This window comes from Chlorocebus sabaeus, chromosome 20, assembly GCF_047675955.1.
Source record: "Chlorocebus sabaeus isolate Y175 chromosome 20, mChlSab1.0.hap1, whole genome shotgun sequence".
Lineage (NCBI taxonomy): Eukaryota > Metazoa > Chordata > Mammalia > Primates > Cercopithecidae > Chlorocebus > Chlorocebus sabaeus.
In genome coordinates this window covers 86,064,782-86,080,908 of record NC_132923.1, presented here as the reverse complement: position 1 = coordinate 86,080,908, position 16,127 = coordinate 86,064,782, and the positions used below count along the sequence as shown (strand labels likewise).

The window sequence follows — 16,127 nt, the reverse complement described above, 5'->3', positions numbered from 1 at the left end:
ATATGAAATACACTGTGGCGTTTCCTATTGTATTCTATTTCTCTTTTTTCATTTCTTTCTTCTTCCATTTTTTTGTTTTTGTTTTGGTTTAATGATGTTGACTATAACCCACTCAATTAACTTCTCAATCCACTAATGGTTTATGGTCCATAGTTTGAAAAAAACACTGCATTAGGCAATTACCTGTAACTTTACAATCTGCCAGGAGACATGGACATCCTGAAACTTTATGTCAAATATGTGATATCCTTTTGAAATTGATGAGTTATCTCTATAGAGTTAACATGCAAACATTACAACACACACACACACAAATTATTTTTCTCTTTTTATCTTTCATTGTTTTACTCTGCAAATTATTGGTAAATGCTTGCCATTTGATCAAGTCATTATTGTTCTTTTCCCATGCCACTATCCAAAGATTTTCTATTAAATCTTTCCCATCAAACCACATATGGCAAGATTAAATAAAATGGATACTTTCCTTAAGTCATTTACTCATGCATTCATCCCATAAACATTTATTTCAGGTGTATTATGCCAGGTATTAAATATACGATGATGAAAGAAACAGATATGGTCCCTCTATTAATACTGGTGTGATGGAGAATGCTGGAATGGGACCAAATTAGATACAGAAGCCTGTTGGAGAAGGTAACCTTAAGCTGAGACTTGAATTATGAAAAAGAGCCACCCATGTGAAGAACGGGAGGTAAAGCATTCCAGGCAGTTGAATAGCATCTGTCAGACAAAGATGTAAAGAGCTTGAGCCTATTAAAATATTTCAAAAACGGTTTCTGTGGCTGCAGCATGGAAAGTGAGAGTAAGAAAGGCTCAAGATGATGTTGTAAAGGTGAGAATGGGGTAATACAATACTTTTTAAACTATTGTGAGTAGTCTGAATTTTATTCGAAATGTAACAAAAAAGCTATGTTTTAATGAGAGAGTGATATAATTCAATTTATGTTTTTAAAAGATCACTCTGACTGCTGTGTGGAGAACGCACTGGAAGAAACACTGAAAGGAAGCTGAGACAACAACAATGAAGTTACCATATTGCTCCAGACAAGAGATGGTCATGGCCTGAATTAAGCAGTTGCAATTGAAATACTAAAAAGTGGCCATGGTTGAGATACATTTTAGAGATCGAATCTATAGAATTTACCAAAAGATTAGGTGCTCTAAGAAATGAGAAAAGACGGATGGCCAAATTTTTGGATTCAGTGGTGGCTATCATCGTTCTGCCACTTATTGGGGGAAGATTGGTAGAGATATGGCATAGGAGGGAAAATCAAGAGTTCCATTTTAAACATGTTAAGTTTGAAACACTAATAAGATACACCAGTACAAAAGTCAATTACCAATTTGGATATGTGAATTCAAAAAAGTATGAGCTGGAAATATAAATTTGGAGGCAATCAGAAAATTAATGGCATGGGAATAGCAGAAATCTCCTAGTGAAGACTACATAGAAATAAGTAACTAAGGCTGGGTGCCACGGCTCATGCCTGTAATCTCAGCACTTTGGGAGGTCAAGGCAGGAGGATTGCATGAGCCCAGGAATTCAAGACCAGTCTGGAAAACATAGCAAGACCCTGTCTCTACAAAAATTAAAAAAAAAAAAAAAAATTAGCCAGGCGTGGTGGTGCACATCTATAGTCCTAGCTACTTAGAAGGCTGAGGTACAAGGATCACTTGAGTCTAGGAGGTCAAGGCAGCAATGAGCCATGATTGTACCACTGCACTCCAACCTAAGCAACAGGGTGAGAACCCATCTCATAAAAAGAAGAAAGAAGTAAATTAAAGTATTTGTAACCAAGACTGTGTTCAAATTTTGGGGCATTGGGGGTAGGGGAGACAGACTCTTGCTCTCTCGCCCATGATGGAGTGTAGTGGCACAATCTCAGCTCACTGCAACCTCTACCTCCCAGGTTCAAGCGATTCTTGTGTCTCAGCCTCCCGAGCAGCTGGGACTACAGGTATGCACCACCACGCCCAGCTAATTTTTATATTTTTAATAGAGACAGGGTTTTGGCATGTTGTCCAGGCTGATCTCAGACTCCTGGCCTCAAGTGATCTGTCTGACTCAGCCTCCCAAAGTGTTGGGATTACAGGTATGAGCCACTGCACCCAGCTGACTGATTCATACCCACAGGTTTCTCAATGAATGAATGAATAAATAATATAATTATGAAAACGAATTCATTTTGGTGTTTTCTTTCTGTCAAGGTTGCTGATTTACTCGGTCAGCACTTTTAAAAAGTTTTAATCCATGCATCAATTAGAATGGCCATACAACAGCAGGGGATATCAAACTATGGCTTGTGGGTCAAACCCAGCCTGCTGCCTGTTTTTGTATGGCCTGTGAGTTAAGAATGGTTTTCACTTTTTTAAGAGTTGGAAAATAAATCAAAAGAATATTTTATGGCATGTGAAATTACATAAAATTCAAATTTCTGCATCCATAAACATACTGAAACACAGTTATGCTCGATGTTTCACATATTGTCTATGACTGCTTTCCCACTAAGAGAGCGGTGATTAAGTAGCTGCAAGGCACACAAAGCCTAAAATATTTACTACCTGACTTTGTATAGAAAAAGTTTGCTGACACCTAATACAGCACTTCTAAACTTATCCGTATCTTCCCAACCCAAAATTCCTGTAAATATCTCACTGAAATACTCAGAACATCTCCAAATTTCAAATGAACTCACATATAAGTACTTATAGGCACAATCACTACAAGAAGCCATTCACGAAGAAAAATTGAACCAAAAGTTGAAGTTTTTTTATTTTTATTTATCTTTTTTTTGAGACAGGGCCTCGCTCTGTCGCCCAGGCTGGAGTGCAGTGGCATGATCTTGGCTCACAGCAGCCTCCACCTCCCAGGTTCAAGCAATTCTCCCACCTTAGTCTCCCGAGTAGCTTGGATTACAGGGGTGCGCAACCATGCCCAGATAATTTTTGCAATTTTAGTAGAGATGGGGTTTTACCATGTTGGCCAGGATGGTCTTGAACTCCTGACCTCAGGTGATTCACTTGCCTTGGCCTCCCAAAGTGATAGGATTATAGGCGTGAGCCACCGCGCCCGGCCAAAAGTTGAATATTCTAAGTTTATGCCTGGCCATTAAAATGACCCAGTAACAAATGTGAAAACATTCAATAATTATTTCCACTTCAAACATCTAAAACTTTAGAGCTAACTCATTTTTTTTCCCTCTTTCTCCACTCTCTCTGGAAGAAAAAAAAGTGTGTGAGGCCAGGCGCGGTGGCTCACACCTATAATCCCAGCACTTTGGAAGGTTGAGGCAGGCAGATCATGAGGTCAGGAGGGAGTTCAAGACCAGCCTGGCCAACATGGTGAAATCCCATGCCTACTAAAAATGCAAAAATCAGCTGGGCATAGTGGCATGTGCCTACAGTCCCAGCTACTCGGGAGGCTGAAGCAGAAGAATCACTTGAATCCTGGAGGCAGAGGTTGCAGTGAGGAAAGATCGTGCCACTACACTCCAGTATGGGCAACAAAGCGAGATTCTCTCAAAAAAATAGTGTAAAAAATTTTATATCTGAGGTTGCTACTGGGACCCTGAGAATAGGAATTATTTCCTTAAAATTGCAACACTCTCCACAAATTCTTAAAATATAATTCATCCCATGCACCTGCCACTATCCAAGTCAACAAGGAAAACAACATTCTTATCATTTAAATTCTCAGTTTAGCCGGGCGCGGTGGCTCAAGCCTGTAATCCCAGCACTTTGGGAGGCCGAGACGGGCGGATCACGAGGTCAGGAGATCAAGACCATCCTGGCTAACACGGTGAAACCCCGTCTCTACTAAAAATACAAAAAACTAGCCGGGCGAGGCGGCGGGCGCCTGTAGTCCCAGCTACTCGGGAGGCTGAGACAGGAGAATGGCGGGAACCCGGGAGGCGGAGCTTGCAGTGAGCTGAGATCCGGCCACTGTACTCCAGCCTGGGCGGCAGACCGAGACTCCGTCTCAAAAAAAAAAAAAAAAAAAAATTCTCAGTTTAAAAAATTTCCTATTATCTTTGTTCCACAATCAATACTTGACATAAATGTATACACTGCATGTGACTTCTTTCAGACCAATATGTAATTGCTCAGAAAATTATTATTCCAGGGCATTCTCTGATACTCTAGGAGGTTTGAAAAAAAGGTAAAGGCTCCCAAACTCCTTTAAAAGTTAGAAATAGGAAAAACATACCATATACTGTTTTCATTTACAAATCTACTCATTTACAATTGTTACTGGTTTATCATGAAATATTTTAGCTTAGAAAACACTACTTGCTGAATCCTTAAACTAAATTACTATTGCCAAATCTACTTCTGCCATATGTAACAACATTAATAAAAACCAATTTTTACGTATCATTTAATCAGTGGCATAACTTAATTTCTATATAATTAAAAAACTCACACTGTCTTCCACATCTCCCGTCTTCCAGCCTTTTAACAGCATTTTGGACACAGGTATCTGAAGTTCATTTTCTAGAATCTGTTTAATCTCTCCTGTATAAATAACAAGAGATCAAATATTACTAACAAAATAACACAGTTAACATTTGTCCATATCCAGAGCTAACACTAATATGTGGCACATAGTGTACAGTCAATCACATTTGTCTGATGAATATTTCTGTATCTATAAAATGGGAAATAATATTATTTATCTTATCTTGCCCTAGGATCTGAGGATGACAAAAGATAGCATATGTTAATGAAACTAAAAAATAAAGCTAGGCTGGGTGTGGTTGCTCATGCCTGTAATCCCAGCACTTTGAGAGGCCAAGGTGGGCAGATCACCTGAGGTCGAGAGTTCAAGACCGGTCTGACCAACATGGTGAAACTCTGTTGAAACCCTGTCTCTACTAAAAATACAAAAAAATTAGCCAAGTGTGGTGGCGCACACCTGTAATCCCAGCTATTCAGGAGGCTGAGGCAGGAGAATCACTTGAACCCAGGAGGCAGAGGTTGCAGTGAGCTGAGATCGTTCCACTGCACTCCAGCCTGGGTGACAAGAGAAAAACCCCACCTCAAAAAATAATAATAAAATAAAATAATAAAGCTAATATACAGATAATAATATATAGGAGACAATTTAAATTGTGTTAAAGAGAAAAGCAACAAGAATTTCAGAAAAGAAAAACAATGTTGATATGGTTTGAATTTGTGGCCCTGCTCAAATCTCATGTCAAATTGTAATTCCCAGTGTTGGGGGTGAGGCCTGATGGGAGGTGACTGCATCATGGGGGCTGATTTCCCTCTTTGATGCTGTTCTTGTGGGAGGGTTCTCGTGAGATCTGGTTGTTTAAAAGTGTGTGCTACCTTTCCTGTCTCTCTCTTCCTCCTGCTCTGGCCTGCTCCCACTTTGCCTTCTGCCACGAGTAAAAGCTCCCTGGGCCTCCTCAGAAGCAGATGCTGCCATGCTTCCTATAAAGCCTATGGAACAGTGAGCCAATTAAACCCTTTTTCTTTACAAATTGTCCAGTCTCGGGTATTTTTTATAGCAGTGCGAAAACTAACAGAATTGCTACTGAAAAGTAGGGCATTGCTATAAAGATATCTGAAAATGTGGAAGTGTCTCTGGAAGTGGGTAATGGGCAGAGGCTGGAAGGGTGTGGAGAGCTCAGAAGACAAGAAGATGAGGGAAAATTAGGAACTTCCTAGAGACTTATCAAATTGTTGCCAACAAAATGCTGACAGTGATATGGACAATGAAGTCCAGGCTGAGGAGATCTCAGATGGAAATAAGGAACTTATTGGGAACTGGAGCAAAGATCACTTTTGTTATGTGTTAGCAAAGAACCTGGTGGCATTGTGCCCCTGCCTAGAGATCTGTGGGACTTTGAAGTTGAGAATGATGACTTAGGATTTAGAGGAAAAAATGTCTAAGGAACAAAGCATTCAAGATGTTGCCTGGCTGCTTCTAGTATCCTATGCTCATACATGTGAGCAAAGAAATGACCTGAAACAAACACATATATATATTTTTTTAATTTAATTTTTATTTTTTTGAGACGGAGTTTCATTGTTGTTGCCCAGGCTGGAGTGCAATGGCATGATCTCAGCTCACCACCACCTCTGCCTCCTGGGTTCAAGGGATTCTCCTGCGTCAGCCTCCTGAGTAGCTGGGATTACAGGCATGCACCACAACACCTCGCTAGTTTTGTATTTTTAGTAGAGATGGGGTTTTTCATGTTAGTCAGGCTGGTCTCAAACTCCCAACCTCAGATCATCCACCTGCCTTGGCCTCCCAAAGTGCTGGGATTACAGGCATAAGCCACCAAGCCCGGCCAATGAATTATATTCAAAAGGGAGGCAGAGTGTAAAAGTTTGAAAAATTCGTAGCCCAGTTATGTGGTAGAAAAGAAAAGCCCATTTTCAGGGGAGAAATTTAAGCAGGCTGTAGAAATTTGCATAAGTAAAGAGCAGTCAAGTGCTGATAGCTAAACAATGAAGAAAAGGCCTCAAAGGCATTTCAGAGACCTCCATGGCAGCCCCTGCCATCACAGGCCCAGAGGCCTATGAGGTGGGTGAATAACAGGGCCTCACCACCCTGACCACCCTGCACAGCCTCAGGACACTGCTTCTGCATCCTGGCTGCTCTATCTCCAGCCGTGGCTCAAAGGAACCTGGGTACCGTTTGGGCCGCTGCTTCCATGTGGTGTTAAGCCTGCAGGTGCACAGAATGCAAGAGTTGAGGCATGGCGCCTCCGCATAGATTTCAGATGCTATATGGAAAAGCCTGGATGTCCAGGCAGAAGCCTGCTGCAGGGGCAGAGCCCTCATGGAGAACCTCTACTAGGACAGTGCAGAGAAGAAACGTGAGGTTGGACCCCACACACACACAGAGTCTCCGTTTGGGGCACCGCTTGGTGGAGCTGTGAGAAGAGGGCCACCATCATCCAGACCCTGGAATGATAGATCCGCTAAATATCTTGCACCTAGACAAGCTGCAGGCACTCAACACCAGTCCTTGAGAGCAGCCATGGAAGCTGAACCCTTCCAAGCCACAGGGGTGTAGCTGTCCAAGGCCTTGGAAGCCCAACTCTTGCATCATTGTACCCTGGATATGAGACATGGAGTCAAAGCAGATTTGGAACATTAAGATTTAATGACTGCCCTGCTGGGTTTCGAAATTGCACAAGGCCTATAGCCCCATTCTTTTGGCCATTTTCTCCCTTTTGGAATGGGAGTATTTACCCAATGCCTATACCCCCATTGTATCTTGGGAGTAAGTAACCTGCTTTTGATTTTACAGGCTCACAGGTGAAAGGGGCCAGCCTTGTCCCAGATGAGACTTTCGACTTTTGAGCTAATGCCAGAATGAGTTAAGACTTTGGAGGACTGTTGAGAAGGGATGACTGCATTTTGCAATGTGAGAAGAATATGAGATGTGGGAGGGGCCACAGGTGAAACAATACGGTTTGGATTTGCATCCCCACCCAAATCTCATGTTAAATTATAATCCCAAGTGTTGGCGGTGGAGTCTGGTAGGAGATGACTGAATCATGTGTGACAGATTTCCTCCTCTGGTGCTGTTCTTGTGATACAGTTCTCATGAGATCTGGGTATTTAAAAGTGTGTGCCACCTCCCCTCTCTCTCTCTTCCTCTTGCTCTGGCAATGTGAAGATGCCTGCTCCTGCTTTGCCTTCCGCCATGAGCAAAAGCTCCCTGAAGCCTCCCCAGAAGTAGATGTTGCCATGCTTCCTGTACAGCCTGCAGAAATGTGAACCAATTAAACCTTTCTTCTTTATAAGTTACCCAGTCTCCAGTATTTTCTTATAGCATTGCCAGAATGGACTAGTACAAATGTGTTGTATCAAATAGCCAGAGAAGGCTTTGTGAGAGAAATGAGACTTAAATCAAACTTGAAGTACAGTTGGTCTGTGAAGGACAGACAAACCAAAATAATGAAGGATACTCTATACAGTAAAGAAAAATGCCGGGCATGGTGGCTCACGCCTATAATCCCAACACTTTGGGAGGCCAAGGCGGGTGGATCACCTGAGGTCAGGAGCTCGAGACCAGCCTGCCCAACATGGCAAAACCCCGTCTCTACTAAAAATACAAAAAATTAGCCGGGCGTGGCGGCGCATGCCTGTAATCCCAGCTACTCAGGAGGCTGAGGTGGGAGAATCGCTTGAACCCGGGAGGCAGAGGCTGCAGTGAGTCGAGATGGTGCCATTGCATCTAGATGACAAGAGTGAAACTCTGTTTCGAAAAAAAAGAAAAATGACTGAAACGTAAAAAAGCAAAAATAGACAGGATGTTAATGAGAAACAGTGAGAAATCACAATTTTCCCTGTGCCCCACAATTATTTTTCAGGAATCAAATCTACTTATAAATTAATCACCTGATTTCTGGTACTACACTATTTTAAAGATCAGTGAATCGGAATGTACTTATCTTTCATATATCTGCTTATGTTAGGTTGCTGCTAGTCTATAGTTTCAGATTAAAATATAATTCAATTCCATTTATAGTAAGTACATGAATACCAAAAAGACTGATTATATTACATATTAAAAGAAGGAAAATAATTCCATGCTGATGAAGAAAAAGAAGAGTGGGGGGAGAACTTATGATATACAAGTTCTGTGGGAACACAACTACCGAAGTAAGCAATGCTACAATACAATTATTCATGGTCTCAATGACACTTTTTAACTTTCCTTAAAAAGATCCCTATGTGAGCACTATGGATAGCGATTATCATAAAAACAATTCTGGTTCAACACTGTAGTTGTGGAAGCAAAAACTTTAACCACTCTCAGCCTTCAAAAATGTCACTGCTGACAAAGAATCATTCTGTTTATGGAAAGAGTAGAAAAATAAGTCACAGTTTTTATACCAAACACATATAAACATTGCCTTTTTGCTTGTGGCTGAGGTTGATATTTCTAGAGCTGTACCTGTCTGGAACTGAGCTTATGCATTTGCAAGTCTGTCCAGTGCTCAGAAACCAATCTCCAAGACCTGACACCACCTTCTTAAACTCTTGAAAACACTCTGAGCCTTCATGCCTTAAAAGAAGTTTCTTAAAGGAAAAACAAGAAGAGATTTTAACTTAAAGTCCCAGTTACTCTTGCAGAAAGCCTGGGTAACACATAAGACAAACAGCCTTTGGTTCCACAGAAAGAAAGGAATAGAAAACAAAACTGGAATCATGACAGCAACCTGATTTCCTCATATTTTAAAAATTATTCTCTATTGCAAGGTGGCTCATGCCTATAATCCCAGCACTTCTGGAGGCCAAGATAGAAGGACAGCTTGAGCTCAGAAGTTTGAGACCAACTTGAGCAACATAGCAAGACACCACCTCTACAAAAAATTTTTAGTAATTAGCTAGGCATGGTGGTACACGCCTGTAGTCACAGCTGTTCAGGAGGCCGAGGCAGGAGAATTGCTTGAGACCAGGAGATGGAGGCTGCAGTGAGCCATGATCACTGCCACTGCACTCCATCCTTGATGACAGAGTGGGAACCTGTCTCCAAAAAAAAAAAAAAAAAAAAAAAAGATTCTCGGCCTCAATCTCTTCTTCTCTAAAGTAGAAATAACTGTAGAACCAATACTTCATTGGGTTGCTGTATTAAGTGATGTAATTCATGAAAAATGTTTTACAGAGTGCCTAATACATTCTAAGGAACTAAAAAAATGTTATTTTGAGTTGTATTATTATTATTACAATTAATAAGGTAACATACACATAAGTGCCTAGCATAGTACCTGGGCAGTATAGGTTCTCAAAATACAGTAGCTATTGTTTTTAGGATATCCAAAATAATTCAGGGGAACAAAGTACTAGAATGTAGCAAGTTTCAGAACCAGAATTCATATTTGTGTCTGCCTAACTCCAAAGATCTTACCACAAGATGGCACTGCCACTGCAGTATCCCACCCTGGGCCACGTTCCTTGAAAAACTGTGCAAACTGGCAGATGTCATCAATAACAAATCACTGAATCCAATAGCATACTTTTGTATTTAAAAAATTAACTTAAGTGCTTGCTTTGGCAGCATATATACTAAAATTGGAACAATACAGAGAAGATTAGCATGAAAAATAAGAATTTAAAATATTAACTTAATTATGATTTATATACAATAAAATTCACTCGTGAGTTTTGACAAATATATACAGGGTTATAACCACCATACAATCAAGACAAAGAACATTTCCCATAGCACAAAAAGTTTCCTCATACATTCTTAGATCAAAAGCCTACCCCTACCCCACTGATCCTCATTCTCACCCTAAAGATTAGTTTTCTCTGGGTTCCTTTGTCTGGAGTAATGTTTTTGAGATTTATCCTTTTTCTTTCCTTTTTTTTTTTTTCTTTTGAAACAGTCTCTCTCTGTTGCCCAGCCTGGAGTGCAGTGGCGTGATCTCAGCCCACTGCAACCTCCGCCTCCTGGGTTCAAGTGATTCTCCTGCCTCTGCCTCCTAAGTAGCTGGGCTACAGGTGCATCCCACCACACCCAGCTAATTTTTCTATTTTTAGTAGAGATGGGGGTTAACCATGCAGGCTAGGCTGGTCTCAAACTCCTGACCTCAAGTGATCTGCCCACCTTGGCCTCTCAAAATGCTGGGATTACAGGCATGACCCACCACACCTGGCCAGATTTATCCATGTTTGTATGTGTACAAACAAATAGCTCTGTTTTGTTGCTGAGTACTATTCTGTTATATGCTGTGATAGGATGCTTCTGAAATGGCGTCTAATGATCCCTACCTCCTGGTATTAATACCCTTCATAATCCCCTCCCTTTAGTGTAGGCTGATACCTAGATATTTGCCTCTAAAGAATAAAATACAGTAAAGGCTATGGGACGTCACTTATGAGTTAGGTTCCATAAGACTGAGACTTCCATCTTGCTCTGAGGCCCCCAATTCAACAGCTCACATAAAAGAAATCCTGCCAGCAACCACCAGTGATCTCAAAGGTAGATCCTTTGTTAGTCAAGCCTTGAGATGACATAATGATTTCAATCCATAAAATACCATGTGTGACCCTTTCCTGACCTATACGAACTGTCAGATAACAAGGTTGTTTTTTGTTTTGTTTTGTTTTCTGAGACGGATTCTCACACTGTTGCCCGGGCTGGAGTGCAGTGGTACGATCTTGGCTCACTGCAACCTTTGCCTCCCAGGTTCAAGTGATTCTCCTGCCTCAGCCTCCCCAGTACTTGGGATCAAAGGTGCCCCCAACCACACTCGGCTAATTTTTGGTATTTTTAGTAGAGATGGGGTTTCACCATGTTGGCCAGGATGGTCTCGAACTCCTGGCCATATGATCCGCCTGCCGTGGCCTCCCAAAGTGCTGGGATTACAGGTGTAAGCCATCGTGCCAGGCGGTTGTTTTTTTAAGACACTAAATTTTGGGCAATTTATTGCACAGCAACAAATAACTAATACATATGAATATAGCACACTTTGTTCATCCATTCACCAGCTGATGAACACATGGGATATTTCTGTTTTTCCCTATTATAAATAAAGCTGCTATGAACTTTACTGTGTGAACTTTTTGTGAACATGTTTATTTCTCAAGTATATAACTATAAAAACTGCCAAAGTGTTTTCCAAGATGATTGTTCCAACTTGCATCCCACCAATGTTCCAGTGTATCACTGATGACAACTGAAATTTTAAGTCTTTTTAATTTCAGCCATTCTAACAGATATAAAGTGGTTTCTCATTGTGGTTTCAATTTAAATTCCCTAATGATTAATAGTAACTAATGTCGTTGAGCATCTTTTCACGTGCTTATTGACTATTTGCATATCTTCTATGAAATGCTGAATAGTAGGCTGGGCGCCGTGGCTCACGTCTGTAATTCCAGCACTTTGGGAGGCCGAGGTGGGTGGATCACGAAGTCAAGAGTTCAAGACCAGCCTGGCCAACGTGGTGAAACCGTTTTTACTAAAACTACAAAAATTTGCTGGGCATGGTGGCACGCACCTGTAGTCCCAGCTACATAGGAGGCTGAGGCAGGAGAATTGCTTGAACCCGGGAGGCAGAGGTGGCAGTGAGCCAAGATCGTGCCACTGCACTCCAGCCTAGGCCACAGAGTGAGACTCCATCTCAAAAAAAAAAAAAGAAAAGAAAGAAACAGAAATGTTGAATAGTGTTGAGTGGCCCTAGCACTGCTCTTGATTGTAGGAGGGAAATACTTAGTATTTAGTATTTCATTATCAACTATTATAGGTTCTTCAGCAATGTCCTCTATCAAGTTTACAAAGTTCCCTTATATTTCTACTTTGCTCCAAGTTTAGTTCTTTCTTTTTTAACAAGAAATGGGTGTTGAATATTGTCAAATGCTTTTTCTCATTTACTATACTAATATGGGGAAGTACACTGATGGATTATAAGCTGTTAAACAAGTCCACATGGCCTACTTGGCTATGATGTATATTATAAACATATTTATATATTTTATTATATTCTATTGAATTCAGTTTGCAACTATTTTGTAAAGGATTTCTCCCTCCATAGTTATAAGAAATATCTTCCTGTAAAAATCTCTGTCTGATTTTGGTATTAGGCTAATGCTAGCCTCATAAAATAAATGAGGCAATGTTTCATCTCTTTTTTGCAAAGGACAGGTAATAGTTCTTCCTTAAATATTAGATAGAATTCACCAGTAAAGCCATCTAGCATTTCAGATTTTCTTTGTGGGAAGGTTTTGTCTTTGTTTTTGTTTTTTGAGACAGTCTCACTCTGTTGCTCTGGCTGGAGTACAGTGGCACAACCTTGGCTCACCGCAAACTCTGCCTCCCAGGTTCAAGCGATTCTCCTGCCTCAGCCTCCTGAGTAGCTGGGACTACAGGCGTGTGCCACCACGCCCGGCTAACTTTTGTATTTTTAGTAGAGACAGAGTGTCATCCTGTTGGCCAGGCTGGTTTCAAACACTGACCTCAGGTGATCTGCTCGCTTTGGCCTCCCAAAGTGCTAGGATTATAGACATGAGCCACCATGCCAGGCCCTTTTTGTGAGAAGGTTTTGATTGCCAATTCAATTTATGTATTTGACGTACAGCTATTCAAATTTTTTACTTCTGTGAATGTGGTAACTTTTACCTTTAAAAGAATTTTTCTAACCTTTTAGAGTTTCATGTAAATTTACTAGCATAAGTTTGTTCTTAATATCACCTTACAGTCCGTGTAATGTATGTAGGCACTTCTTTCATTCCCAATATGAATAACTTGTGTTTCTTCTTCTGTTCTTGTTTTACATACTAGCAAAATAATTACAATTTTATTAATCTTTTTAAAAAACAGCTTTAGGTTTTGTTCATTTTCTCTACTACATACCTATCTTCCACTTACTGTTTTCTGCTCTTATACATATTATTATACTTCTGTACTCACTTTGGGTTTGATTTGCTCATTTTTTTTGTTTTGTTTTGTTTTTTTGAGACATAGTCTCATTTTGTCACCCAGGCTGGAGTACAGTGGGGTGATCCCAACTCACTGCAGCCTCTGCCTCCTGGGGTCCAGTGATTCTCCTGCCTCCGTCTCCAGGGTAGCTGGGACCAGGTGCACACTGCCCCATCTGGCTAATTTTTGTATTTTTCAGTAAAGAACGGGTTTCACCATGTTGGCCAGGCTGGTCTCGAACTCCTGACCAGAAGTGTTCCACCTGCCTCAGCCTCCCAAAGTGCTGGGATTACAGACGTGAGCCACCATGCCCAGCCTATCTGCTCATTCTAACATCTAGGTTAGATCTGGGTTGGTTATGATTGATCAATTTCTCTCCTCATTATGGGCCAGGTTTTCCTACATCTTTGCATGCCTGGTAATTTTTTATTGGATGCCTGACATTGCAAATTTTATCTTGTTAAGTGCTGGATATTTTTATATTCCTATAAATATTACTGAGCTTAATTTTGGGATGCAGTTACATTAGTTAGACACAATGTAATCCTTCTGTGTTCTGCTTTTAAGATTTGTTAGTCAGCATCGCCCGAGCAGTAATCTTGTACTACTCTCCACCACTGAGGAAAGACCCTTCTGAGTAGTATAACCAAAGCCATATGAATTATGAGGTTTTCCAATCTAGCTGGTAGGAACAGACACTATTCCCTATCTTGTTCCCACTAAGCCTTTTGGGTGGTTTTTAGTTGTAATGGGAATGACAGTAAATCTGATTCCTGTTACTCCATACTGGCTGGAAATGAAAGTGAGGACTTTTCTTACTTCTTAGATGGAATCTTTAGTCATTGCTTTTACAACTTTGTTTATTTATAATTAAGCATTTGAACCATAAGTTTCCCTCTCAATTCCAGTTTCTTAGTATCAAACAAATGCTGATATGCCATGTGTATTAGTCCGTTTTCATGCTGCTGGTAAAGATATACCTGAGATTGGACAATTTACAAAAGAAAGAGGTTTAATGGACTTACAGTTCCAAATGGTTGGGGAGGCCCTATAATCATGGTGGAAAGCAAGGAGGAGCAAGTCCCATCTTACATGAATGGCAGCAAGCAGAGAGAGGTTGTGTAGGGAAACTCCTCCTTACAAAACCATCTGATCTCATAAGACTTACTCACTACCATGAGAACAGCACAGGAAAGACCCACCCCCACGACTCAATTACCTCCTGCTACGTCCCTCCCACAACACGTGGGAATTCAAGATGAGATTTCAGTGGGGACACAGCCAAACCATATCATTCTGCCTCTGGCCCCCTCAAAATCTCATGTCCTCACATTTCCAAACCAATCATGCCTTCCCAACAGTCCCCCAAAGTCTTAACTCATTTCAGCATTAACTCAAAAGTCCACAGTCCAAAGTTTCATCTGAGACAAGGCAAGTCCCTTCCACCTAGGAGCCTGTAAAATCAAAAGCAAGTTAGTTACTTCCTAGATAAAATGGGGGTACAGGCATTGGATAAATATACCCATTCCAAATGTTAGAAACTGACCAAAATGAAGGGTTAAAGGCTCCATCAAAGTCCAAAATCCAGCAGGGCAGTCAAATCTTAAAGCTCCACAATGATGTCCTTTAACTCCATGTCTCACATCTACGTCACGCTGATGTAAGAGGTGGCCTTCCATGGCCTTGGGCAGCTCCGTCCCTGTGGCTTTGCAGGGTATAGCCTACCTCCTGGCTGCTTTCAAGGGCTGGCACTGAGTGTCTGTGGCTTTTCCAGGCTCACAGGGGCAAGCCGTCCGTGGATCCACCATTCTGGGGTCTGGAGGACAGTGGCTGTCTTCTCACATCTCCACTAGGCGGTGCCCAGTAGGGACTCTGTGTTGGGGCTCCAATCCCACATTTCCCTTTCACACTGCCCTAGCAGAGGTCATCCATGAGTGTCCCATCCCCACAGCAAGCTTCTGCCTGGGCATCCAGGCACTTCCACACATCTTCTGAAATATAGGCAGAGGCTCCCAAACCTCAATTCTTGACTTCTATGCACTTGCAGGCTCAACACCACATGGAAGCTGCCAAGACTTGGAGCTTGTACCCTCTGAAGTCATGGCTCGAGTTCTACATTGACTCCTTTCAGCTACACCTGCAGCAGCTGGGATACAAGGCACCAAAGTCCCTAGGCTGCACACAGCACAGGGACCCTGCTTCCGGCCCATGAAACCACTTTTTCCTTCTAGGCCTCTGTGTATGCGACGGGAGGGTCTGCTGTGAAGACCTTTGACATGCCCTGGAGACATTTTCCCCATTGTACTGGGGATTAACATTTGGTTCCCCATTACTTATGCAAATTTCTGCAGCTGGCTTAAATTTCTCCTCACAAAATGGGATTTTCTTTTCTATCACATGGTCAGGCTGTAAATTTTCTGAACTTTTATGCTCTACTTCCCTTATAAAACTGAATGCCTTTAACAGCACCCAAGTCACCTCTTGAATGTTCTGCTGCTTAGAAATTTCTTCTGCCAAATACCCTAGATCATCTCCTCAAGTTCAAAGTTCTACATATCTCTAGGGCTGAGGCAAAATGCTGCCAGAAGTTTTGCAAAAACATAACAAGAGTCACCTCTGCTCCAGTTCCCAACAAGTTCTTCATCTCTATCTAAGACCACCTAAGCCTGAACTTTATTGTCCATATCACTATCAGCATTTTGGGCAAAGTCATTCA

At 41.4% G+C, this 16,127-nt stretch overlaps 1 protein-coding gene and 1 pseudogene across 4 annotated transcripts in view; one reads left to right on the top strand and one right to left on the bottom strand.

Moving 5' to 3' along the window:
- FAF1 (Fas associated factor 1) overlaps positions 1–16,127 on the bottom strand; it is a 506,656-nt gene that overhangs the window by 297,169 nt on the left and 193,360 nt on the right. For all 4 annotated transcript variants that reach the window (XM_073007304.1, XM_037999795.2, XM_037999798.2 and 1 more), the window contains one exon: positions 4,445–4,536. In XM_073007304.1, coding sequence (XP_072863405.1) covers positions 4,445–4,536 — 92 coding nt within the window. The remainder of the gene's footprint in view (positions 1–4,444; positions 4,537–16,127) is intronic.
- Positions 10,033–10,090, top strand: LOC119626326 (U6 spliceosomal RNA; annotated as a pseudogene).